Below are 26,753 nucleotides of genomic sequence, written 5' to 3' on the forward strand. Positions count from 1 at the left end.
TTCCAAATGGACAATGACCCCAAGCATATTTCCAAAGTTGTGGAAAATTGCTTAAGGACAACAAAGTCAAGGTATTGGAGTGGCCATCACAAAGTGCTGACCTCAAGCCTATAGAAAATTTGTAGGCAAAACTGAAAAAGAGTGTGCGAGCAAGTAGGCCTACAAACCTGACTCAGTTACATGAACTCTGTCAGGAGGAATGGGCCAAAATTTACCCAACTTATTGTGGGAAGCTTGTGGAAGGCTACCAGAAACATTTGACCCAAGTTAAACAATTTAAAGTTAATGCTACCAACTACTAATTGAGTGTATGTAAACTTCTGACCCACTGGGAATGTGATGAAAGAAATAATAGCTGAAATAAATCATTCTCTCTACTATTTTTCTGACATTTCACATTCTTAAAATAAAGTGGTGATCCTAAATGACCTAAAACAAGGGACATTTTTCCTAGGATTAAATGTCAGGAATTGTGTAAAACTGAGGTTAAATGTATTTGGCTAAGGTTATATAAACTTCCGACTTCAACTGTATACTCTTTGACATTTTTGGGAAGTGTAACATTCACTAATATTTCCCTTGTTTATTTCCCTTTTGTTTGTTGTATATTTCATTTGCTTTTCCATTGTAAACATGTTTCCCATGCCAATAAAGCCCATTGAATTGAATTGAGAGAGAGTGTAAGAGAGCGTAAGACAGAGTACGCGAGCATAAGAGAGAGAGAGACTTGTTTCCACCTGAGTTTGCAGATCTCATCATAATCTCTGGGAATCAATATGTATTGAGTATGGAGAGAATAATGTTACACCTCTATTGGCCAACTGCCTTGTCATGGATAAAATATTCACATCCAAGAGAACCACCTCGCAGCTTGCAGGCATCAATATTCAATACACTGGCCTCTGGGCATTGATAGAATGGAACTGCTAGATTGGATAAAAGCAGGCCTAGTTATAGAATGGAGAGGATAGAATGGACATGCGTATTGATAGAATGGAGAGGATAAAATAGATAGGAGTACTGATAGAATGGAACTGCTAGATTGGATAAAAGCAGGCCTAGTTATAGAATGGAGAGGATAGAATGGACATGCATATTGATAGAATGGAGAGGATAAAATGGATAGGAGTACTGATAGAATGGAAAGGATTAGTAATATAATGGCAAAAATATAATGGATAGGAGTACTGATAGAATGTATTGGAGTACTGATAGAATGGATAGAAGCAGTAATAGAATGGTGAAAATAGAATGGATAGGATTACTGACAGAATGGAGAGGATAGAATGGATAACATTGAATGGATAGGAGTACTGATAGAATGGAGAGGATAGAATGGATATGAGTACTGATAGAATGGAGAAGATAGAATGGATAGGAGTACTGATAGAATGGAGAGGATAGAATGGATAGGAGTACTGATAGAATGGAGAGGATAGAATGGATAGGAGTACTGACAGAATGGAGAGGATAGAATGGATAACATTGAATGGATAGGAGTACTGATAGAATGGAGAAGATAGAATGGATAACATTGAATGGATAGGAGTACTGATAGAATGGAGAGGGTAGAATGGATATGAGTACTGATAGAATGGAGAGGATAGAATGGATAGGAGTACTGACAGAATGGAGAGGATAGAATGGATAACATTGAATGGATAGGAGTACTGATAGAACGGAGAGGATAGGAGTACTGATAGAATGGATAGGAGTAGTAATATAATGGTGAAAATAGAATTAATAGGATTACTGATATAATGGATAGGAGTAGTAATAGAATGGTGAAAATAGAATGGATAGGATTACTGATATAATGGACAGGAGTAGTAATATAATGGTGAAAATAGAATGGATAGGAGTACTGATATAATGGAGAGGAGTAGTAATAGAATGGTGAAAATAGAATGAATAGGATTACTGATATAATGGATAGGAGTAGTAATAGAATGGTGAACAAATAAAGGATAGGATTACTGATAGAATGGATAGGTTAGAGTGGATAGCATTTAATGGATAGGAGTACTGAAGGAATGGATAGGAGTAGTTAACAAAGGATTACAACAGGGGTGTCAAAGATATGGCCCATTCAATCTGGCCCACGGGTCGTATGAGTAAAAAAGTATAATAAAGAATATAATTGAGAAGAAATTCAGCCATTCAGCCACAAGAACATTAGTGAGGTTGGGCACTGATGTTTGGAGATAAAGCCTGGCTCGCAGTCTGCATTCCAATTCATCCCAAAGGTGTTCGATGAGGTTGAGGCCAGGACTCAAAGTGCAGGCCAGTCAAGTTTTTCCACATCGATCTCGACAAACCATTTCTATGTGGACCTTGCTTAGTGCACAGGGGCATTGTCATGCTGAAACAGGAAAGGGCCATCCCCAAACTTTTGCCACAAAGTTGGAAGCACAGAATAATCTAGAATGTCATTGTATGCTGTATCGTTAAGATTTCCCTTCACTGGAACTAAGGGGCCCGAACCATGAAAAACATCCCCAGACCATTACACCAAGCTCCACCTGTTGGCACTAAGCATAAGGGAAGTTAGAATTTTCCTGATATCCTCCAAACCCAGATTCGTCCGTCAGACTAACAGATGGTGAAGTGTGATTCATCACTCCAGAGAGAGCATTTCCACTGCTCCAGAGTCCAATGGCGGCGAGCTTTACACCACTCCAGCCGACCCTTGGCATTGTGCATGGTGATCTTAGGCTTGTGAGCGGCTGCTCATCCATGGAAACCCATTTCATGAAGCTCCTGATGAACAGTTAGACATTTGAAGCGCGGCCCTCCATACCTCGGTGAAGACCGCAAATTAGTTTGACACCTCTGGGTTACTATCTATAAGATGGAGTTTATGATCAGTAGTCAGACATCAGAATGCAAGGGAGATTGCTTATTCCTTATAGCTGGAATCCTTAGTTGCTACATCCATTTTTGGACTTATAAATTAAGAATATATACCCATTGATTCTCGAAGAATATAACTTATAAATGCCTCATAAGCTTAGTTCGACTGTCATACCCCATCAGAACCCAAAATACATGTTTATTATAACAATGTTTGTAAACAATGCACATGTAAAAAAAAAAACACTGAATAGCCACAAAACATGGTTAAATCTATAATGTTGATATCATAGATGGTCAGTCCTTGCAACCATAGCTCTGCCAATGAATTTGAGAGTGGTTACACTTCTCCAGGCCCATCCCTCATCTTTTTAACAAAACACAAGCGAGGTGACTGCTTTTTTTATTGTTTCAATTAAGAATTCTAGCTTGAATTCTAGCTTTTTAATAATTTTACACATATACTGTAAAATACCACTAGTATACTTTACAGGAGAATGTGACAAAGCAAAACCTCATTTTTAGAAATGTTTGAAAATGTATTAAAAATAAAAACAGAAATATATTATTTACATAAGTATTCAGACCCTTTGCTATGAGACTTGAAATTGAGCTCAGGTGCCTCCTGTTTCCATTGATAATCCTTGAGATGGTTCTACAACTTAATTGGAGTCCAGCTGTGGTAAATTCAATTGATTGGACATGATTGGGAAAGGCACCTACCTGTCTATATAAGGTCCCACAGTTGACAGCGTATGTCAGAGCAAAAACCAAGTCATGAGGTCGAAGAAATTGTCCTTAGAGCTCCGAGACAGGATTGTGTCGAGGCACCTATCTGGAGAAGTGTACCAAAAAATGTCTGCAACATTGAAGGTTCCCAAGAACACAGTGGCCTCCATCAATCTTAAATGGAAGAAGTTTGGAACCACCAATACTCTTCCTAGAGCTGGCTGCCCGACCAAACTGACCAATCTGCGGAGAAGGGCCTTGGTCAGGGAGGTGACCAAGAACCCGATGGTCACACAGACAGAGCTCCAGAGTTCCTCTGTGGAGATGGGAGAACCTTCCAGAAGAACAACCATCTCTGCAGCCATCCACCAATCAGGCCTTTATGGTAGACTGGCCAGACGGAAGTGACTCCTCAGTAAAAGGCACATGACAGCCCACTTGGAGTTTGCCAAAAAACACCCAAAGGACCCTCAGGCCATGAGAAACAAGATTCTCTGGTCTGATGAAACCAAAATTGAACTCTTGGCCTGAATGCTAAGCGTCACATCTGGAGGAAGCCTGGCACCATCCCTACGGTGAAGCATGGTGGTGGCAGCATCATGCTGTGAGGATGTGTTTCAGCGACAGGGACTGGGAGACTAGTCACGATTGAGGGGAAGATGAACGGAGCCAAGTACAGAGAGATCCTTAATGAAAACCTGCTCCAGAGCACTCTGGACCACAGACTGGGGCAAAGGTTCACCTTCCAACAGGACAATGACCTTAACCTGTTAGAGCTCTAGGGGCGCTATTTCATTTTTGGATAAAAAACGTTCCCGTTTTAAGCGCGATATTTTGTCACGAAAAGATGCTTGACTATGCATATTCTTGGAAGTTTTGCAAAGAAAACACTCTGAAGTTTCAGAATCTGCAAAGATTTTGTCTGTAAGTGCCCCAGAACTCATTCTACAGGCGAAACCAAGATGATGCTCTGTTTTCCATTCTCTCCTTATATGGCTGTGATTGCGCAACGAATGAGCCTACACTTTCTGTCGTTCGCCCAAGGTCTTAGCAGCATTGTGACGTATTTGTAGGCATATCATTGGAAGATTGACCATAAGAGACTACATTTTCCAAGTGTCCGCCTGGTGTCCTGCGTCGAATTCGGTGCGCAATTGCCAGCTGCTTCTACTTTACCATTTGATTCAGGGGAGAAAGCATGTGTCCAAGAACGATGTATCAATGAAGAGATATGTGAAAAACACCTTGATGATTGATTCTAAACAACGTTTGCCATGTTTTCAGTCGATATTATGGAGTTAATTTGGAAAAAAGTTCGCGTTTTGAGGACTGAATTTTCGGATTTTTTTTGGTAGCCAAATGTGATGTATAAAACGGAGCTATTTCTAATACACAAGGAATCTTTTTGGAAAAACTGAGCATCTGCTATCTAACTGAGAGTATCCTCATTGAAAACATCAGAAGTTCTTCAAAGGTAAATTATTTTATTTGAAGGCTTTTATGTTTTTGTTAATGTTGCGTGCTGGATGCTAACGCTAATGCTAACGCTAAATGCTAACGCGAAATGCTAACGCTAGCTAGCTACTTTTACACAAATGATTGTTTTCCTATGGTTGAGAAGCATATTTTGAAAATCTGAGATGACAGTGTTGTTTACAAAAGGCTAAGCTTGAGAGATGGCATATTTATTTCATTTCATTTGCGATTTTCATAAATAGTTAACGTTGTGTTATGCTAATGAGCTTGCTGATAGATTTACACAATCCTGGATACAGGGGTTTTTTCATAGCTAAACGTGACGCAGAAAACGGAGCGATTTGTCCTAAACAAATAATCTTTCAGGAAAAACTGAACATTTGCTATCTGAGAGTCTCCTCATTGAAAACATCTGAAGTTCTTCAAAGGTAAATGATTTTATTTGAATGCTTTTCTGTTTTTTTGTGTAAATGTTGCCAGCTGAATGCTAATGCTAAATGCTACGTTAGCCATCAATACTGTTACACAAATGCTTGTTTTGCAATGGTTGAGAAGCATATTTTGAAAATCTGAGATGACAGTGTTGTTAACAAAAGGCTAAGCTTGAGAGCTAGCATATTTATTTCATTTCATTTGCGATTTTCATGAATAGTTAACGTTGCGTTATGGTAATGAGCTTGAGTCTGTATTCACGATCCCGGATCCGGGATGGGGAGATCAGAAAGGTTTTAAGCACACAGCCAAGACAATGCAGGAGTGACTTTGGGACAAGCCTCTTAATGTCCTTGGGTGGCCCAGCCAGAGCCCAGACTTGAACCTGATCGAACATCTCTGGAGAGACCTGAAAATCGCTGTGCATAGACGCTCCCCATCCAACCTGACAGAGCTTGAGAGGATCTGCAGAGAAGAATGGGAGAAACTCCCCAAATACAGGTGTGCCACGCTTGTAGTGTCATACCCAAGAAGACTCAATGCTGTAATCGGTGCTTCAAAAAGGTGCTTCAACAATGTACTGAGTAAAAGTGTTTGAATACTTATGTAAATGTGATATCTGTTGTTGTTTTTTAAGACATTTGCAAAAAAATTGTAAAAAGCTGGCTTTGCTTTGTCATTATGGGGTATTGTGTGTAAATTGATTATATTATTATTATTATTTGTATCTTTATCAATCTTAGAATAAGGCTGTAACGTAACAAAATGTGGAAAAATTCAAGGGGTCTGAATACTTTCCGAATCCACTGTACATGTAACTTAGATGCACAGAAAGAATTCATAGCACAATTTGAGGAATAAAATGTAATTAAACGTTGTCTGCATATAAAAGCTAAATAGTGGTGTAACAAGGTGCTTGACAACATCTGCAGCATTCATGGGCTGACTGTGATCTGAATATTTGCATTCTGTACATGCATTGGAGAGTGAGCTGAATATTAGCTCCATCAAACAGCAAACACAGTGTTTGCGATGTGCAATTTGATTAATACAAACTTTGAAGTGGAATTGGTTATCACTACGTACAATGGACAGTGAGCTGAATTGAGGTGTTCGCCATCCCCACTTTGTTCTCTGCTATACAGGTCAGCATGTAGAAGTTGTCATCACGACTCACGTTGAACAGGGTCAGATTGATGGAGTGGACATTGGGCCAGTACACAGTGGACTGAAACAGAGCAGGAGAGAAAGAGAGAGGAGTGAGTGATACAGTAGGATAAAGATAAAGGTGCTTGACAACCTCATAGCATAGCGGCAGACAAACTCCATTAAAGATTTTAGATGTAATATTCTGCATGTTAAACATTTCCAGGGTTTCAGAAAGCTGTGAAATCAGAAACACACAATTGGACATGGACATTCTCTATTGCACAACAACTGAATTTCATAACTAACTGGAATCTAAATGGCACTGACCCTGAAGTTGTACTGTAGCTAACACAAACTCCAAGGTCACAAGCCAGGTAGTTTCATGCAGCTAGATATACACAAATCACAATGGTACATTACATGACCAAAAGTATGTGGAGACCTGCTTGTCGAACATCTTATTCCAAAATCATTGGTATTAATATGGCTTGGTCCCCCTTCGTCACTCTTCTGGGAAGGCTTTCCACTAGATGTTGGAACATTACTACTGGGACTTGCTTCCATTCAGCCACAAGAGCATTAGTGAGGTGGTGCACTGATGCTGGGAGATTAAGCCTGGCTTGCAGTCTCCGTTCCAATTTATCCCAAAGGTGTTTAATGAGGTTGATGCCAGGGCTTTGTGTAGGCCAGTCAAGTTCTTCCACACTAATTTCGACAAACCATTTCTGTATGGACCTCGCTTTGTGCACTGTCATGTATGGACCTCGATTTGGGCATTGTCATGCTGAAACAGGAAAGGGCCTTCCCAAAACTGTTGCCACAAAGTTGGAAGCGCATAATCGTCTAGAATGTATGCTATAGCATTAAGATTTCCATTCACTGGGAGCCAGAACCATGAAAAACAGCTCCATACCATTATTCCTCCACCAAACTTTACATTTGGCACTATGCATTGGGTCAGGTAACATTGTCCTTTTTTATTTTTTTAAATTTATTTGACCTTTATTTAACTAGGCAAGTCAGTTAAGAACAAATTCTTATTTTCAATGACGGCCTAGGAACAGTGGGTTAACTGCCTGTTCAGGGGAACAGAACGACAGATTTGTACCTTGTGAGCTCGGGGATTTGAACTTGCATCCTTCCGGTTACTCGTCCAACGCTCTAACCACTAGGCTACCCTGCCGTCCTGGTATCCGCCAAAAAACAAATTTGTCTGTCGGACTGCCAAATGGTGAAGTGTGATTCATCACTACAGATAACGCGTTTCCACTGCTCCAGAGTCCTTTGGCGGAGTGCTTCACACCACTCCAGCCAATGCTTGGCATTGAAGGTGATCTTAGGCTTTTGTGCGTCTGCTCGGCCATGAAAATCCATTTCATAAAGCTCACGCCGAAAAGTTATTGTGCTGACGTTGCTTACAGAGGCAGTTTGGAACGCGGTAGTGAGTGTTGCAACCGAGTGCAGGAAATGTTTACGCGCTACGCGCTTCAACATTCAGTGGTCCCATTCTGCTTGTGTGGCCTACCACTTCGCGGCTGAGCCGTTGTCACTCTTAAACGTTTCCACTTCACAATAACAGCGCTTACAGTTGACAGCAGCTCTAGCAGGGCGGAAATTTGACGAACTGACTTGTTGGAAAGGTGGCCTCCTATGACGGTGCCACGTTGAAAGTCACCGAGCTCTTTAGTAAAGGCCAGTAAGTAAGTAAGGCCATTCTACTGCCAATGGAGACTGCATTGCTGTGTGCTCGATTTTTATGACACCTGTCAGCAATGGGTGTGGCTGAAATAGCCAAATCCACTGATAAGGGGTGTCCACATACTTTAGTAGACATAGTGTACAACCCAGTGATCAATAGAATCACAAAGTGCATTGTGTGTCCCCTGGTTTGTCCCCTAGCCCACCTGGTGAGTGTTGATGGAGTGGAGGTCAATGACGGTCCAGTCCACCTCAGGTAGGGGGGATCCAGATCCATTACAGGTGATGGTGACTCTGTCCCCCTCAACAACCGTGAGGTTAAAGTGCGTCACACTGATGTCCGGCAGGTCTGAGAGACAGAGAGAGAAAGGTGGAGAGAGGGAGGGAAAGAGAGAGACAGAGAGACAGAGAGGGAATACAATAGAACCTAGACACAGCACGCATGAAATTCTCACTGAGACACTTTGAGCTATTGTGAATTCTATTTGGGAAAGGGAAAGGAAGGAACAAGCAGAGTTTCAGAACAGTGAGTTGTCATGACTCTTTTTGGCCAGGCTGTCATGAGATGAGTTATGACAGGCGTTTAGGTCATTCTTAAGAATTCGATGTGAATAGTCTAGGCTCTATGACAGCCATTCCAAGTAAAGTGCTCCCTATTATTCTACCATGGGATGATTGAGGAGTGTGAAGCAGGGAACGTGGCGCCAGTGGTTCGTACCACAGAGTGAGATATTCATAGCCTGCAGAGGGATCTTGGAGGCTCCGTTGTTGCAGAAGAGTTGCTGGGTGTTCAGGCCAGCCTCCCCTCGCTGCTGCCACAGCTGGATCCAGCGGATATCACAGCCACACTCAAACACCACTTCTTCCAGCCTCCTGTGGAGAGGGAGGGAGGGAGGGAGGGAGGGAAAGAGAGAGGGGGACAGAGAGAGAGAGAGAGAGAGAGAGAGAGAGAGAGAGAGAGAGAGAGAGAGAGAGAGAGAGAGAGAGAGAGAGAATAAAAAATAAATGTTGAGAAACAACACTATGCATCTGTGGTCATTTACCGTCAGGACAGGCAGAAGTAGTGAAGGACAGTCTTATCCTCCAGACCAGCCCCAAACAGTCATCACACCGTGCCTGGGAAGGAACTGGAGACCCTCCATCTCATCTCCAGGCCACGATGTCTTGCTCCCAGACAGACTAAATAACTTTTTTGCTTGCTTGCTTTGAGTACAATACAGTGCCACTGACACGGCCCGCTACCAAAACCTGCGGGCTCTCCTTCACTGCAGCCGACGTGAGTAAAACATTTAAACGTGTTAACCCTCGCAAGGCTGCAGGCCCAGACGGCATCCCCAGCAGCGTCCTCAGAGCATGCGCAGACCAGCTGGCTGGTGTGTTTGCAGACATATTCAATCAATCCTTATCCCAGTCTGCTGTTCCCACATGCTTCAAGAGGGCCACCATTGTTCCTGTTCCCAAGAAAGCTAAGGTAACTGAGCTAAACGACTACCGCCCCGTAGCACTCACTTCCATCATCATGAAGTGCTTTGAGAGACTAGTCAAGGAGCATATCACCTCCACCCTACCCTCCAATAGGTCCACAGACGACGCAATCGCAACCACACTGCACACTGCCCTAACCCATCTGGACAAGAGGAATACCTATGTGAGAATGCTGTTCATCGACTACAGCTCAGCATTTAACACCATAGTACCCTCCAAACTCGTCATCAAGCTCAAGACCCTGGGTCTTGATCCCGCCCTGTGCAACTGGGTACTGGACTTCCTGACCGGCCGCACCCAGGTGGTGAGGGTAGGTAACAACATCTCCACCCCGCTGATCCTCAATACTGGGGCCCCACAAGGGTGCGTTCTGAGCCCTCTCCTGTACACCCTGTTCACCCACGACTGTGTGGCCATGCACGCCTCCAACTCAATCATCAAGTTTGCGGACAACACTACAGTGGTAGGCTTGATGACCAACAACGACGAGACGGCCTACAGGGAGGAGGTGAGGGCCCCGGAGTGTGGTGTCAGGAAAATAATCTCACACTCAACGTCAACAAAACTAAGGAGATGATTGTGGACTTCAGGAAACAGCAGAGGGAGCACCACCCTATCCAAATCGATGGGACAGTAGTGGAGAGGGTAAGTTCCTCGGCATACACATCATGGACAAACTGAATTGGTCCACCCACACAGACAGCGTTGTGAAGAAGGCGCAGCAGCGCCTCTTCAACCTCAGGAGGCTGGCGAAATTTGGCTTGTCACCAAAAGCACTCACAAACTTCTACAGATGCACAATCGAGAGCATCCTCTCGGGCTGTATCACCGCCTGGTACGGCAACTCCGCCCACAACCGTAAGGCTCTCCAGAGGATAGTGAGGTTTGCACAACGCATCACCGGGGCAAACTACCTACCCTCCAGGACACCTACACCACCCGATGTCACAGGAAGGCCATAAAGATCATCAAGAACCACCCGAGCCACTGCCTGTTCACCCCGCTATCATCCAGAAGGTGAGGTCAGTACAGGTGCATCAAAGCAGGGACTGAGAGACTGAAAAACAGCTTCTATCTCAAGGCCATCAGACTGTTAAACAGCCACCACTAACATTGAGTGGCTGCTGCCAACATACTGACTCAACTCCAGCCACTTTAATAATGGAAATTGATGGAAATTGATGTAAAAATGTATCACTAGCCACTTTAAACAATGCCACTTAATATAATGTTTACATTCCCTACATTTCTCATCTGATATGTATATACTGTACTCTATATCATCTACTGCATCTTGCCACCTTTATGTAATACATAATGTAATATGTAATCCTAGCCACTTTAAACTCTGCCACTTTATGTTTATATACCCTACATGACTCATCTCATATGTATATACTGTACTCTATACCATCTACTGCATCTTGCCTATGCCGTTCTGTACCATCACTCATTCATATATCTTTATGTACATATTCTTATCCCTTTACACATGTTTGTATAAGGTAGTAGTTTTGGAATTGTTAGGTTAGATTACTCTTTGGTTATTACTGCATTGTCGGAACTAGAAGCACAAGCATTTCGCTACACTCCCATTAACATCTGCTAACCATGTGTATGTGACAAATAATTTGATTTGATTTGGCTAACCGTAGGCTGAGTCTGGAAGCGGGTGGATATGATTTGGACTTAGCCCTTCCCTCAACAAACACAGGCCCTGCACCATCCCTGGCTAAATCAATATTGTCACATTAATGTGAACGACACGGATGACAAATTTGAAAATGATAGCAGGGAAGAGCTAAAGGTCTTCTTTGTAGAACCACCCAGAGCAAATACACTTTTAAATTCATGTGCTTTGGTGGGTGACCGTGAATTTCAATATTGAAAATAGAATATCACAGTGCGTGAGCATGAGCACATACTGTACAGTAAGACTCACATTATTTTAACAAAGGATTAATGAGGGTTGGAGAACAGGAGGGGTGTGATGTTCATACCCTGTGATGCTCAAAACATTAATAATGATTTGAATTATTAATCATAATTATCCCCTTAAACAACACGCCTAACACACTCCCACCCACGACCCCCTCACACCCCGGCTTTCCAGATCCTCACACCCAGGCAGCTCCTGTGATGAGGTGTGGGGTTCTGATGAGACAGACTGGGTATCACTGTTAGCTCTGCTGCTTCAAACAAGCCTTTATACGACATCATGTCGTTTCCTCTATTTTACCCCTTAAGATACATTTGTCCAGACATTTCTTATTCATTAAGATAAGGAGAATGGGTCAAATGAATAGTCCTCACAATGCTCATATCTGAATAAAATATTGAACGTGCCCATTGTATTCTTTCTGTCTTTCATCCACATGGGAAAACTACTTTCCGCTTTTGACATCTTTCTTGACATTATTATCACATTTGTTACATTTGTCCATGGACCAGAGAAGACTATGAAGTGGCAGTTAGCATGTCTAATCCCTTTAGTTCCACATGATGTGCACCCTGCTTCCTGCTGCCTGCTGCCCGCTTTTTGCTGCCCGCTTCCTGCTGCCTGCTTCCTCCTGCCTGGGTTTCTGAGGGCCTAGTGGGTAGTACAGCGCAGCACACTAGATCCAACATATGGAAAGAGAGATAAAACACCTGGACCTGGAGGACATTTCATTAACATGATCTTAGCTAGCTGTGTGCTTGTATACTTATTGATTCACCAGTTGACAAAAGAGAGATAACCTTTCTGATTTACAAGATGGGGTCAGAGATCGTGAAAAGCGGAGTGTGCATGCCAAATGGACATCGCAGCCATCGCTATACACTACGTAACACGCAGGTCTGGATGGGGGGGAGAGTCACTCACATAGACTTTTTCTGTTTCTTTAAATGATGAGGTATTTGCCTGCAGTACATGGACTAACTTGGCTTTGTGCAGTATTGTGTGTTCTGTTCTGTCCAAGGACAGAGTACCCTGGGTTCATTTTTCCACGTGTGCATTAAGTCGCTTTGAAGAATGGTGATCAAAGGCTTCCTACAGTACCTACAACATGAATAAAACACCTTTATGACGTGTGTGTGTATATGTGTGTGTGTGTGTGTGTGTGTGTGTGTGTGTGTGTGTGTGTGTGTGTGTGTGTGTGTGTGTGTGTGGGTGGGTGGGGGGGCAGCACAGGAGGTTGGTGGCACCTTAATTGGGGAGGACAGGCTCATGGTAATGGCTGGAGTGGAATAAGTGGAATGGTATCAAACACATTGCTTCTATGTGTTTGAAGTCATTCCACTTGCTCTGTTCCAGACATTATTATGAGCCTCCTCTGGTTTGCAGATGGCCTTTTTTATTACTCAGTACCATCACAACATACCTTTGAAAAGATGTACTTAATTAACAACATAGAGACAATAAACCGAGGTTAGCATGATATAAAGATAGCCCAAGGGGGGTTTGGCCACAGCACTGACTGATTATGGCCTGTGAGAATAGCCATTTGCATATCTTCTACTAACCTGAATAAAACATCAAATTAACCTTTGGAAAGGTCAAGGTGGCATGCAGCTAGGAACACACATGGGAGTCCAGTAGCCTATATGCTGAGCTGAGAATGGCAAGTCACATATAACTTAATCATGGTTATGTATTATACATTAGTATCTGCTTTAAAATGGCTAACTTAGCATGCGACAGGTACGGAGGGACATTGGATACAATATGTGACAACAGAGAAATGCATACATAAATAATTTTTTACCTCTTTTGTACAGTATTGTACATGGAATTATGCGTAGGGAGGTGTGGCCTGAATACAAATAGCTCCCATTTTCTAGGTGGACTGGGAATTGATCAGCCTGCCACATACACTTACCAGGATAAATGAGACACAAGGGTTTTTCATCAGTTAAAGGTAAAGTTGGTGATGCCCAATTTAACAAGGTCCCTATAGTATGTGAGTGTTCAGTAAGTGGCAATAGCTATGCCAGATATAAAAGATTGCCCATTAAATACACTGTACGGTATTCTCTAGGCAAGCTGGCTAAATGTTAATGTTATCTGTATACATTTGATAACGAGTTAGGCCATATTTGGTGAAATCCCAGTACAGGATTTATACAGTCTCCCTGGCTAGATTTCCATCAAACATCAACAGAGAAAGACCATGGAGGAGCTGCACACTGCAACAAAGGAATATTGCAAAGTCAAATGACGATGACATCAAATATTTCCTGACCTGCAATCACTTAGCTTTCTAATCTATATATGCAGTTGGAGGAATCAATATCAGTTCACAGATGTGGACCATATTGGAGAAAACAATCTCAGTTTACAGATGTGGACCATATTGGAGAATTCAATCTCAGTTTACAGATGTGGACCATATTGGAGAAATCAATCTCAGTTTACAGATGTGGACCATATTGGAGTAATCAATCTCAGTTTACAGATGTGGACCATATTGGAGTAATCAATCTCAGTTTACAAATGTGGACCATATTGGAGAATTCAATCTCAGTTTACAGATGTGGACCATATTGGAGAAATCCAATAACATTTCTCTAACATATCCAATTATGTTTTTTTTTTTTGGGGGGGGGGGGCGGGGGGTAATTATTTGAAAGGCTGAGATTATTCTATCCACATGCATACAACTAAATTGAATTTAGGTGATCTCCCCACACGGTGCAGTGAATATATCAATGATCTGGCATAGCCAAGGGGGAGGATTAAGCCCAAATGAAGAGCAGTGGCTAATTAAAGGCAGTGAATATGAATAGAGTAGGGGCCAGGGATGTAAACCCCTACCGTCCTCCTCCTAGATTACAGAACCATGAGGTAGACAGCAGGCTTCTCTCTGCTTGGTCTCATTACCTTTCCGGTGACATCTCAAACATTCTTGGAGCCAGGGATTGAATTGGCTTCCCTGCACTGTTAATCTGATCCACATATGAGAGGCCATTGCTTAATAATATGGTAATTACAGATTTAAGACCACCTGTCCCCATAATCTATTTATTAATCAAACTGAGTTTCACGTAGAATTCATGCTCAGCCCATCAGATAAGCAACTGGGACATTTACAGTTATCTTCTTCACTTTTGAGAAGTTATGCAGTTTAACAAAAAAAAGACAAGAATAAAGACTTCTTCAGAAAATACTATACATGAATGATGTACAAAAATGTAACTATCTATGACAATGAACAAAGGCAGAACAGCTCTGACATCTCCCTGTGCGTCAAGCTCAAATTGCACATCATTATTTTCAAATGTGGACAAAATTGCCAACTCCAAAGCATGGTAAAATACTTATCTCTTTCGATCCATATGGATGATGTGGCAATAGGCCAAACAAAGAACAAGATGTCTGAAGACACGCTATGTTCTGGTTATACATCCTTATATGAATTGTTTTGTTGATTCTGATACAGTGACAACATGCTGTCAATCTGTCACTTGCTCTGAAAGCAAACTGGGGGTGGAAAGAGTTGTCAATGATCCCCATTCTAAATGACATGCGTGGATGCCGGTCTGCAGTACTGCTGGGGGAAAGTGATGCTCAGTCAGGCATGAGAGCTGTTTCAACAACTACAACCAGTCACAGAAGTGGTAGAAGGAGGAAGGAAGGAAGGAAGGAAGGAAGGAAGGAAGGAAGGAAGGAAGGAAGGAAGGAAGGAAGGAAGGAAGGAAGGAAGGAAGGAAGGAAGGAAGGAAGGAAGGAAGGAAGGAAGGAAGGAAGGAAGGAAGGAAGGAAGGAAGGAAGGAAGGAAGGGGGGTGAAGGTGTGGGAGACGAGGTGAGATATACGTCTCAATGTGTGGGTGAGTAAAACAGTGTTGTGGCCTGGGCTGATGCCCTGGTATATGTATCAAATGGCCAAGCAGGCAGACACTGGTAGGCAGCACTGGTTATATTGAGCTCCTTGACCAAGCCTTGGTGTCAATGTCTCCACTGTGACAGAGAGCTGTAAGGGTGTTCTGAATGCCTAACACAGAGCAGACACACAGCCAGCCACGCCGTGTTGTCGGTCCACACTTGGTTACTCCCAAGCTTACTGCAAGCTCGGTTTTCCATCTAAAATCCAGATTTCATAGAGATGGATATTCCCTCCAGTCAATTCCTGGCTAACAACTACTGTATAGAAAATGCATGAGTCGCATCTTCAATGACCAAGAGATGCATTTATCCCTGAAACACATGCTAACGTACGATGACAAAATGATAACAAATTAGTAAAGAATCAGAAGGGATGGCAGGGAGCACCAATCAATAAAAGCGACATCATTATGAGTGCATGAACATTTCTACATACAGTACATTAACCTTGTTCCCTCCAGTCCTCTTTGCTGAGCAGCTTATTATCTCTATCCGCTGAGCGACCACCTCAGGCTAACAATCAATATTACAGCAGGATTGGTATTATTCAGTGAATGCAGGTCTACATCTCCAGCTATGTGCGGAGCGGCATATGTTTGCCTCTGCATTCGCTTTGATCTTGGTAGTATGAATAATATCAGCCTCATGTCACAGTTGTGTCCAAACAATACCCTGTTATTTCTTCTTTTACTTAAAACTTTTCTTCTGACGAAGCTACAGTGTAGGCTTTAGAGAGTTGTTAGTTACATTTTAGTCCTGGCTTGGTGTTTGGTGTTGGGGTTTGTCTGGGTTAATTGTAGTAACCCCAAAGAGAAAGCATGGGTCATGTGTAATCATGCCAGCAGATGGACATGCCAGCTCTGAGCTTTGGGGCATGCACATGGGTGAATGACTGGCACCTAACACATTAACACAAAACACCCTGCTCTTCTTATTCCATCTCAGCTGAAAATGTGTTCCTTTCATGTTGTTAGAGCCAGAGACGCAAGAATGTGTTTTCATCAAGAATATATATATAGTTCAGAAATGCACAATTTGAAGTTATTGCACTAGAGATAATGACAAAAGTATTTTGTAATACTCTGTGAGTTGTCTGCCTTTTACAGATTAAGGATGAGTAGCCTGCGTGCAGCCATTTCCATGACTGATCAAACTAATCAGAACAGTTTATGAAAGGAATTGCAGGATTTAGCTATCACAGTTTAGGCTGTTATAAAGTAACACCTCATCACAGAGACACCATTGACTCCAGTGATGAATACATGGCAATTCAGACATGAAGCGATGCACACCTAATTATTTCAGGATTTTAATTAAGAGGCCGATCATTAGAGATTCTACTCCCACGACTAATCACAGTGGACATTTTGCCTTTGTTGTCCCATCCAGGCATCCAGTCAGCAGCTGCACATTAAAATGGACATTAAATAAATGGGGATTGTGCTACTGCCCTTTCCATTCTTAATGCTGTTTCCCTTTTTCTAACCCTGTGTTGTACCCAGTTTTAGCCAGAATGAAGTGAAGTCCCAACAGAAAGGAGTGGAGCAGAGTTTCTCTCTAATTGGCTGTGCCAACATTTGGATGTATAGGCAGAGTTTGGCTAATGGACACCACCTGCACAGTAGTCAATGTAGGGCAAAGTATGCCAGCATGTTCCAAGAATACTTTCCCTTAATTTGGTGAGAAATGTATGTTCTTTAAAGAGACACTAAGTCATGAAGGCACGAAAACTGACATGATTGTGTTGTTTTGTGTCTTGCCTGATCTGACCGGTTCTTCATAATACCATTGGAAAGGAAACAGCGGTCAGAAAGCATTCTGCGGTGAGCGAGTGTTGTGCCTTTTCCTTTCCAATGATGTTAGGTTGCACCACGACTCACGTTGGTTGAGCACCATCTACTTCTTTCCATTCTTAATGATACCAATAATGTGTCTGTTTAGAAAATAGATGATCTCTTGACACTGACTAACACAGACATGTCCTGACTGTTCATAAAGGTCTTTCTATAGAGCCCATGCAGGATTAAAGAAAGGTCATCAGTAGAAAGGGGATCGATGACCCTCCCAGCCCCTGGCAAAGCAGCTTTGTGGCCACATAGAAAATGTTTGTTGACACTGGTGAATGTGCCTTTGTGCTTGTGCTGTAAATAATATTTTATCGTATCATCATCCTTGGAGCAGCTACAACAGATTTGCCATTTAGCAATCCCCCTGCTCTGATACCATTTACAGGCCTTGTAAGTGGTTGGGCTGTGTGAGCAGTGTCTTTAGCCCGGCTCCCTTGGCTAAAAGACACAGACTAAAATAATGTAATATTATATTTTCTTGAAGCGCTATAAAGCCCCAGAAAAGAGTGCCAGGCCATTGTGAGCCATCCATCTCATCAGGCCTGTCTTCAACCCCCAGCAGCAAGACAGATAGACACTCAATGGAAAGCCATCAGAAGAAGAGATATAAAACTGATCTTGTCTTTTATGAATGCAATATATAAGACCGAGTTAGAGTGTTGCCATCAAACATCCACATAGAGAGAATCTCCTATGGGAAACTATTTATTGCACAGTACAAGGCCATAACTAGCAAATGTATGATTCAAATAAAACATTTCTCATGCAATAATCTATCAAATAGGCATTATGTGAGATATAAATATAATACTGACGGGTAAAATATTTGTTATTGCAGGTTATAGAGGTTATGCAAAAGCATCTAAAGAATAAGTAATTTGGAAATACTGTAAATAAAACACTACTTCCACAATAGGATAAAACATACAGTGTTTAAGTATATATACAGTACCAGTCAAAGTTTGAACACACCTACTCATTCAAGGGTTTTTCTTTATTTTTACCATTTTCTACATTGTAGAATAATAGTGAAGACATCAAAACTATGAAATAACACATGGAATCATGTAGTAACCAAAAAAGTGTTAAACAAATCAAAATATATTTTAGATTTGAAACTCTTCAAATTAGCCACCCTTTGCCTTGATGAAAACTTTGCACACTCTTGGCATTCTCTCAACTAACTTCATGAGGAATGCTTTTCAAACAGTCATGAAGGAGTTCCCACATATGCTGAGCGCCTGTTGGCTGCTTTTCCTTCACTTTGCGGTCTAACTCATCCCAATCCAATTCCATTGGGTTGAGGTCGGGTCATTGTGGAGGCCAGGTCATCTGAAGCAGCACTCCATCACTCTCATTGGTCAAATAGCCCTTACACAGCCTGGATGTGTGTTTTGGGTCATTGTCCTGTTGAAAAACAAATGATAGTCCCACTAAGTGCAAACCAGATGGGATGGCATATTGCTGCAGAATGCTCTGGTAACCATGCTAGTTAAGTGTGCCTTGAATTCGAAATAAATAAGCAAAGCACCCCACACCATCACACCTCCTCCATGCTTTATGGTGGGAACCACACATGTGGAGATCATCCGTTCACCTACTCTGCGTCTCACCAAGACACGGCAGTTAGAACCAAAAATCTCAAATTTGAACTCATCAGACCAAATGACATATTTCCACTGGTCAAATGTCCATTCCTCATGTTTTTTTGGCCCAAGCAAGTATCTTCTTCTTATTGGTGTCCTTTTGTAGTGGTTTATTTGGAGCAATTCGACCATTAAGGATTGATTCACTTGCCTAGTTAAATAAAGGTTAAATAAATCAAATAAAAAAGTACAATTTACGCAGTCTCCTCTGAATAGTTGATGTTGAGATGTGTCTGTTACTTGAACGCTGAAGCATTTATTTGGGCTGCAATCTGAGGTGCAGTTAACTCTAATGAACATATCCTCTGCAGCAGGGGTAACTATGGGTCTTCCTTTCCTGTGGCGGTCCTCATGAGAGCCAGTTTCATCATAGCGCTTGATGTTTGTTGTGACTGCACTTGAAGAAACTTTAAATGTTCTTGACATTTTCTGGATTGACTGACCTTCATGTCTTAAAGTAATGTGGACTGTCATTTCTCTTTGCTTATTTCAGCTGTTCTTGCCATAATATGGACTTGGTCTTCTGTATACCACCCCTGCTGTACCTTGTCACAACACAACTGATATTAAACATATTAAGAAGGAAAGAAGTTGCAAAAATTACCTTTCAACAATACACACCTGTTAATTGAAATGCATTCCAGGTGACTACCTCATGAAGCTGGTTGACAGAATGCCAAGAGTGTGCAAAGCTGTCATCAAAGCAAAGGGTGGCAACTTTTAACAATCTCAAATCTAAAATATATTTAGATTTGTAACCTTTTAGAGATACTGGTTCCCAGTTGGGAACCAACCCTCCCACGTTCAGCTGGAACGGTGGCGCATGGAACGCAAAAATATTCTTAGAAATATTTAACCTCCACACATTAACAAGTCCAATAGCTCAAATGAAAGATAAACACCTTGTTCATCTAGCCAGCAAGTCAGATTTCTAAAATGTTTTACGGCGAAAACATAGCACATATATATGTCAAACCACCACCAGACACAGCTCATTTGAATAGCCAAAACATGCAATCAACAAACGCAGGAGTTTTTTAATTACTCCATGATTCCATATGTGTTATTTCATAGCTTTGATGTCTTCACTATTATTCTACAATGTAGAAAATAGTAAAAATAAAGAAAAATCCTTGAATGAGTAGGTGTGTCCAAATGTTTGACTGGTACTGTATATTTAAGAAGTGTATCTGAAGGTTTGATGGTGAAAAAAGGCTGGGGAAAAGATTGCAGTGTTTTTGGCTTATTAAAGTGTGACCAACTGGGGATGGTTTTGGTTGCCAATAAGGTCCATTAGAAATCTCTCTGCACTCCAAAAATCATGACTGAAATGAGCAAAGCTAATAGGGAATAACATTTTGGACTTTGGAGTTCTACTTTTATTTTTTAACTTTGATCCAGCACTCAATATTCTGTAATTATTTACGTAGTTAAATAAAGGTAAAAAAATAATAATAATAATAATAATAATTACAGTTTTTTTCGATTGCTAAACGACAGTGGGCACAACTGGAGTCACATGTGCAAAACTCTAACTACAGTCTGCACTACCAACAGTCACCTGAGCTAAACAGTTCACATCACCTGCAAAACTCATTCCAAGCAACACAACTCTTAACACATGGCTCAAAACACGCTCAGTGCAGCCAAACACTATGCACAACCCTCACTGAGATAACACACACTGTCACTCAGAACACTCTGAGAGTAAAAACACTAGCATCAAACACCAATACAGAAAATACAAACTTTTCATCTTTACAGTTTGAACAATTTCAGTGACTTCATACAAAGTAATATTTTCTTCAAAGAAAAGAGTGACATTCTTTCACATGATTTATTAAAATTTTTAGAACATAACAATTCTTTAAGGTAAATGAAAATTAGCAGTTTGCTTCAATAGTCTGTAGTAATTTACGGAATAACAGTAATGAGAAAAAAAAGGTAGAAACTAAAAGTACATACTGTAATTTGAACAAGGGGGGCTAATCATTGAGGGGCTAATCCTGCCTCTCTCTAGCATCCGGCCACAGGTTTTCTTCAACATCACATCTAATGTTTTCTCTTGCCATGCACCTGGGGAAGAACCTTCTGGAGTGCCTTATCCATCCCTGGCAGTCCTCTGGACTCGTGTCCTCACATCCAGCACGCATGGCTTCCAAAAGAGACATTTGGTCATGTGGGTGGTGACCAAACACTTTCCACCTCCAGGCAGAGAAAAACTCCTCTATTGGGTTGAGGAAGGGTGAATGTGCAGGCAGGTACAAAACCATAAATCTGTGATGTGCTGCAAACCAATCTGTGACAGCTGCAGAGTGGTGAAAAGCAACATTATCGCAAACTATGACAAAAACTTGGGGGTTTCTTACTGGCTCCCCCTGTTCTGCTGGCACTAGCTGAGCATAGAGCTGTTCTAGGAACGCTATAAGCCTTTCTGTGTTGTATGGGCCAATGAGTGGTGTGTTGAGAAGCAAACCATCATTGGCCATTGCAGCACACATGGTGATATTTCCCCCCCTTTGGCCTGGAACCTCCACAGTGGCCCTTTGACCTATAACATTCCTTCCTCTGCGCCGTGTTTTGGCAAGGTTAAATCCAGCTTCATCGATAAATACAAATGAATGTGGTCTTTCCAGTGCTTCCACCTCTATTACTCTCTGAAAAACAGTAAGTGCACAGTTTTACTGTGGAAATGCTAGTGTTTTTTTTTACTGTAAATATTTTGTATAGCTGTGTACGTAACCTCAGACGTCTTACCTGGACATATTGGTATCTTTGCTTTTTTACCCGTTCACTGTTTCTCTCGAACGGTACAGTGTATAACTATTTCATTGTAACTTGGTGTTTCTTTAGGACTCGAGCAATAGTTGTTGTGCTGACAGAATTAACATTTTCCAATATATCATTATCAGCCAGCACTCTATCTTGAATCTCCCGCAGTTTTATTGCATTGTTGACAACAACCATGTCAACAATAGCATTTTCCTGCACATCTGAAAATATTTTTCCTCTTCCCCCTGTTGGGGGCAGCCTTTGGGTCCTGTTGTAAAAATATATTTTACAGTCAAACTTACTGTAATATATATCTGTGTAAATATTCTATAATTGCAATACAAAATAGATTCCTGTAATGTTTTCATTTACTGTAAGGATGTAACTCTCACCTGTTTGCATGATGGAAAATTCGCATTACAGATGCCACTGTGAATCTTTGCAGATTGGGTTGCACCCTCAACCCTGCCTCTCTCAATGAGAGACCATGGTTCACGACATGGTCTATAAGTGTAGCCCTTATTTCATCTGAAATAACAGCTCTTTGTCTTCTTTGTCTTCCTCCACGCATCCGCCCTCTCCCTGCCACCCTTCTCCCTCCACGAACCCATCTTCCTTGTTCCATTTCCAAAATGAGTCTTTCTGAGCTCTACCTATATATACTGTAATATGTGTGTGTGTTCACTAACAAGTCTAAAACAAGACACCTGCTTAGCCTTTCAGCTGAAATTGCAATCAGCAGTGTTTGAAAGGCACAAGGCTGAAATCTATTCCGTTTTGAATGTGTGGTTCACAGTTTTGACAGCAGTGTGTTAGCATTTGAACAAAGTGCTGTAAATCCACAGTGTTGTGCAGGTTGTGGTTAAAGTCATGGGATAAGTGTGTAGAGTTTTGAAAACTGTGTTCAAGCAATGAAAAACGAACTAGAGTTTAGTCCACATGAACTGCTGCTGTGCAGGCTGTAGTTAGAGTTTTGCACATGTGACTCCAGTTGTGTCCACTGTCGTTTAGAAATCGAAAAAAAACTGTAAGCTTTCATCCAACCCACAAGGATCCAAGATAAAATGAGTTTGCAGAAATTTGATGTAAAATATTTTCCCTATCAATCACATGGCCAGCAATGAAGATGAACACCAAACCTGCTTGTGCCTTAGAAATAATACATACAATATAATGCATAATACCATATTCAACATTATCTACTCTATAAGCCTACTGTTTTTTATTCATAAGATAAAGAAAGTCATCCCAAAATGTTTAGGACCTTATATCCTTCCCCTGACTCTAAATTGTTACTGCTACTCCTTATTACACCTGGTCTCAGGGATGGCTAACTCTGGAAATTCCTTTAGTCTCTAATGAGTTAGGTAAATCAGCTTTTAGATTTCTTGCACCTTATTTGTGGAATCTTCCAAATGTTCTTACATTTGATGTTTTGCTGCCTTTTCTGTAATTTCTGTAATTCAAGGCTCGTCTTCGAAAGAGACCTTGGTCTCAGTTTGACTTCCTGATAAAATAAAGGTTAAATATGTACATAAATAAAACATTACCTGCAGTCTCCATATCGGTGTGCATGTGTGTGTGTGTGTCTGTTAATATGTGTGTGTGTGTGCCTGTTAATATGTGTGTGTGTGTGTGTGTGTGTGTGTGTGCCTGTTAATATGTGTGTGTGTTTGTGTGTGTGTGTGTGTGTTTGTGTGTGTGAGTGTGTGTGTGTGTGTGTGTGTGTGTGTGTGTGTGTGCCTGTTAATGTGTGTGTGTGTGGTGTGTGTGTGTGTGTGTGTGTGTGTGTGTGTGTGTGTGTGTGTGTGTGTCTCAGCTTAGGAAAGCAGCTAATTTGCTAGGCCCGGCTTGGTAAGGGGAGGACAGTGAGATTGGCAGGTCTCCTCTGGTCTCCTCTGCACCCAAGCCAGCACCAAGGCTCCTGATGAGGCTGCCTGCCTGTTTCCTCAGAGCTGCCTTATCAGCACAGGTAATTTGCCCCTCTGTGATTACACTTACAGGACTGGGGAACAGGGATGCACACACACACACACATGCGCAAGTATGCACGCACATGCACGGGTTATGCACGCACACACACACTTTCCCTTTTCACCCTAGTCATCCTGTGTTGAGCACCAAAAAAGGCTGACAGCAATTACCACAGAACACAAACAGCAGCACACAGTGGTATGGCTCATGGTGGTTAAGATACACAAGGAGCTGCTGTTGCTGTTGTGCTTTCAGTATCACTCTTACTGTTGCTGTGTTTAGTTCAAGCTGTTAGAGAGGAAACCATGCACACAGAAGCAGTCAGTGAAACAACAAGGTTCAGCAGCACTAGACCGGAGGCTTCATGCTGTAACGCAATGGGTCCATACTTGCGAATATTAGAAAAAGTTTGTTTAACCTGGACCTCCGTCTCAAAATGCACATCAGCAAATTACAATTGTAGACATAGTTGCATGTGACAGAACGCTACATTGTAATTGTCCACTGGGCACAAACGTCAATTCAGCGTCTAATCCATGTTGGTTCAATGAAATTTCCTTAAAATTATGTGGAAACATCGTTGATTCAACCAGTGTGTGCTCCATCAGATAACCTAGCACACGTTAGCCCTATGCTAACCTCACCAGCTGACAGTGATTTCACAGATTTCCGCATCAGCATTTCAAAGATCTCTATATCCACCAACCAATGACATTTCTTAAAATAGGACAGCTTGACCCCCAGAGGAATATTTTAAACCATATTCATGGTTTACTTTTGTTCCTCTTGGTCTGCCTCAAGTGTAGAGTGGCAAAATGGCATGGTCATGCGTATTTGTGTAAATGTCTATAAATATTTTTAATCATGCATCTTCGACTAGGCTACTAGCTAATAACGTTAGACACAATTCAAAAGGCAATTTTTAGCATAAGAATAAATCCCAGGTCTTTTGCTCATCTGTTTCACACACATCCATACAATTCTTGCAAGATGGCATTGCAGTAGGACATGTGTATTTGTCTTTGTTTTTTCCCATGTAAATAGCCGGCCTTTTTCGTATATATCTTATTCTCACTTTCTATCTACTAACTAAAAATACTTCCCTGCAACCCGCCTCACCCAATGTGGTACAGATCTGCTATTTTTATTCCTTATAACTGGAACTTCCATCAGCAGCTAGCCAGCTAACTAGCTACTAGTCTCTGTTAGCCACGGCTTAGCTCGGACAACATCTGCCAGCCTGCACAGCGCGATATCAACCCAGAGCACATCAGACTGCTTCTCGCTACCATATCACCGGAATCCTGCCACTCTGGATCATTACACCGGATCATTACACCGGATCATCGCAGCTAGCTAGCTGCAAACGAGTGGCTACTGTTAGCTAACGCCTCTGTCCCGAAGCAAGCACAGGTTAGCCTTGAGCTAGCCTCGAGCTAGGCCCATATACCAGCTAATTCTAGGGTTACAATACCTCCTTTGCCAATTGGCCTGGACCTTTTATAGTCGACACGGAGCCCCTCCGATCGATCACAACTGGACTGATGTCGCCGAAGAACTATCTACTATCCCTGGCCCGCTAGCTTTTCTGAACGCTGTGTACCCTGCTCGCCTAGCGTAGTAGTGACTACCGAACGGCACCCTGACTCACCTATTGCTGCTCTTTTGACCCTATGATCACTCGGCTACACAGCTGATGCCCCCTTGACTGTTTCAATAACACTGTACCTCATTTTGTTTACCTGTCGGCCCCAGCCTCAAACTGAGGTCCTGTATGTACCTAACTGACCTGCTCTGCCCATTCATTGCCATTTACCATTGTTGTCTTTGCACTCCTGATTAACACCTGTGATCGCTTTATGCCTCTCTCTAATGTCAATATGCATTGTCTACTGCAGCCTCGGCTAGTTCTTATTATTTTATTTCACTGTTGAACCCTCAGTCCCGCTCAAAATGCCTTAGATAGCTCTTTTGGCCCAACCCACACACATGCGGAGACCTCACCTGGCTTAACTGGTGCCTCCAGAGACAAAACCTCTCACATCGTCACTCAACGCCTAGGTTTACCTACACAGTACTCAGATGCTACCATACCCTTGGCTGTACATTATGCCTCGAATCCTTTCTACAACGCCCAGAAATCTGCTTATTTTATTCTCTGTCCCCAACGCACTAGACGACCAGTTCTTATAGCCTTTAGCCGTACCCTTATCCTACTCCTCCTCTGCTCCTCTGGTGATGTAGAGGTTAACCCAGGCCCTGTAGCACCAAGTTCCACTCCTATTCCCCAGGTGCTATCATTTGACTTCTGTAACCATAAAAGCCTTGGTTTCATGCATGTTAACATCAGAAGTCTCCTCCCTAAATGTATTTTATTCACTGCTTTAGCACACTCCGCCAACCCTGATGTCCTAGCTGTGTCTGAAACCTGGCTTAGGAAGGCCACCAAAAAATTAAGAAATTTCCATCCCCAACTACAACATTTTCCGCCAAGATAGAACTGCCAAAAGGGGTGGAAGTGCCATCTACTGCAGAGATAGCCTGCAGAGTTCTGTCATGCTATCCAGGTCTGTGCACAAACAGTTCCAGCTTCTACTTTTAAAAATCCACCTTTCCAGAAATAAGTCTCTCACTGTTTCCGCTTGTTATAGACCACCCTCAGCCCACAACGGTGCCCTGGACACCATATGTTAATTAATTGCCCCCCATTTATCTTCCGAGTTTGTACTGTTAGGTGACCTAAACTGGGATATGCTTAACACCCCGGCTGTCCTACAATCTAAGATAGATGCCCTCAATCACACACAAATGATCATGGAACCTACCAG

At 42.0% G+C, this 26,753-nt stretch overlaps 1 protein-coding gene across 4 annotated transcripts in view; it reads right to left on the bottom strand.

Moving 5' to 3' along the window:
• The window catches only part of LOC110510575 (NT-3 growth factor receptor), a 298,705-nt gene that overhangs the window by 124,820 nt on the left and 147,132 nt on the right, over positions 1-26,753 (bottom strand). For all 4 annotated transcript variants that reach the window (XM_021592045.2, XM_021591998.2, XM_021591958.2 and 1 more), the window contains exons 5-7: positions 9,056-9,210; positions 8,544-8,686; positions 6,577-6,718 (exon numbers count right to left, since the gene is read on the bottom strand). In XM_021592045.2, coding sequence (XP_021447720.1) covers positions 6,577-6,718; positions 8,544-8,686; positions 9,056-9,210 — 440 coding nt within the window. The remainder of the gene's footprint in view (positions 1-6,576; positions 6,719-8,543; positions 8,687-9,055; positions 9,211-26,753) is intronic.

The sequence above is a fragment of the Oncorhynchus mykiss genome, chromosome 1 (genome assembly GCF_013265735.2).
Source record: "Oncorhynchus mykiss isolate Arlee chromosome 1, USDA_OmykA_1.1, whole genome shotgun sequence".
NCBI lineage: Eukaryota > Metazoa > Chordata > Actinopteri > Salmoniformes > Salmonidae > Oncorhynchus > Oncorhynchus mykiss.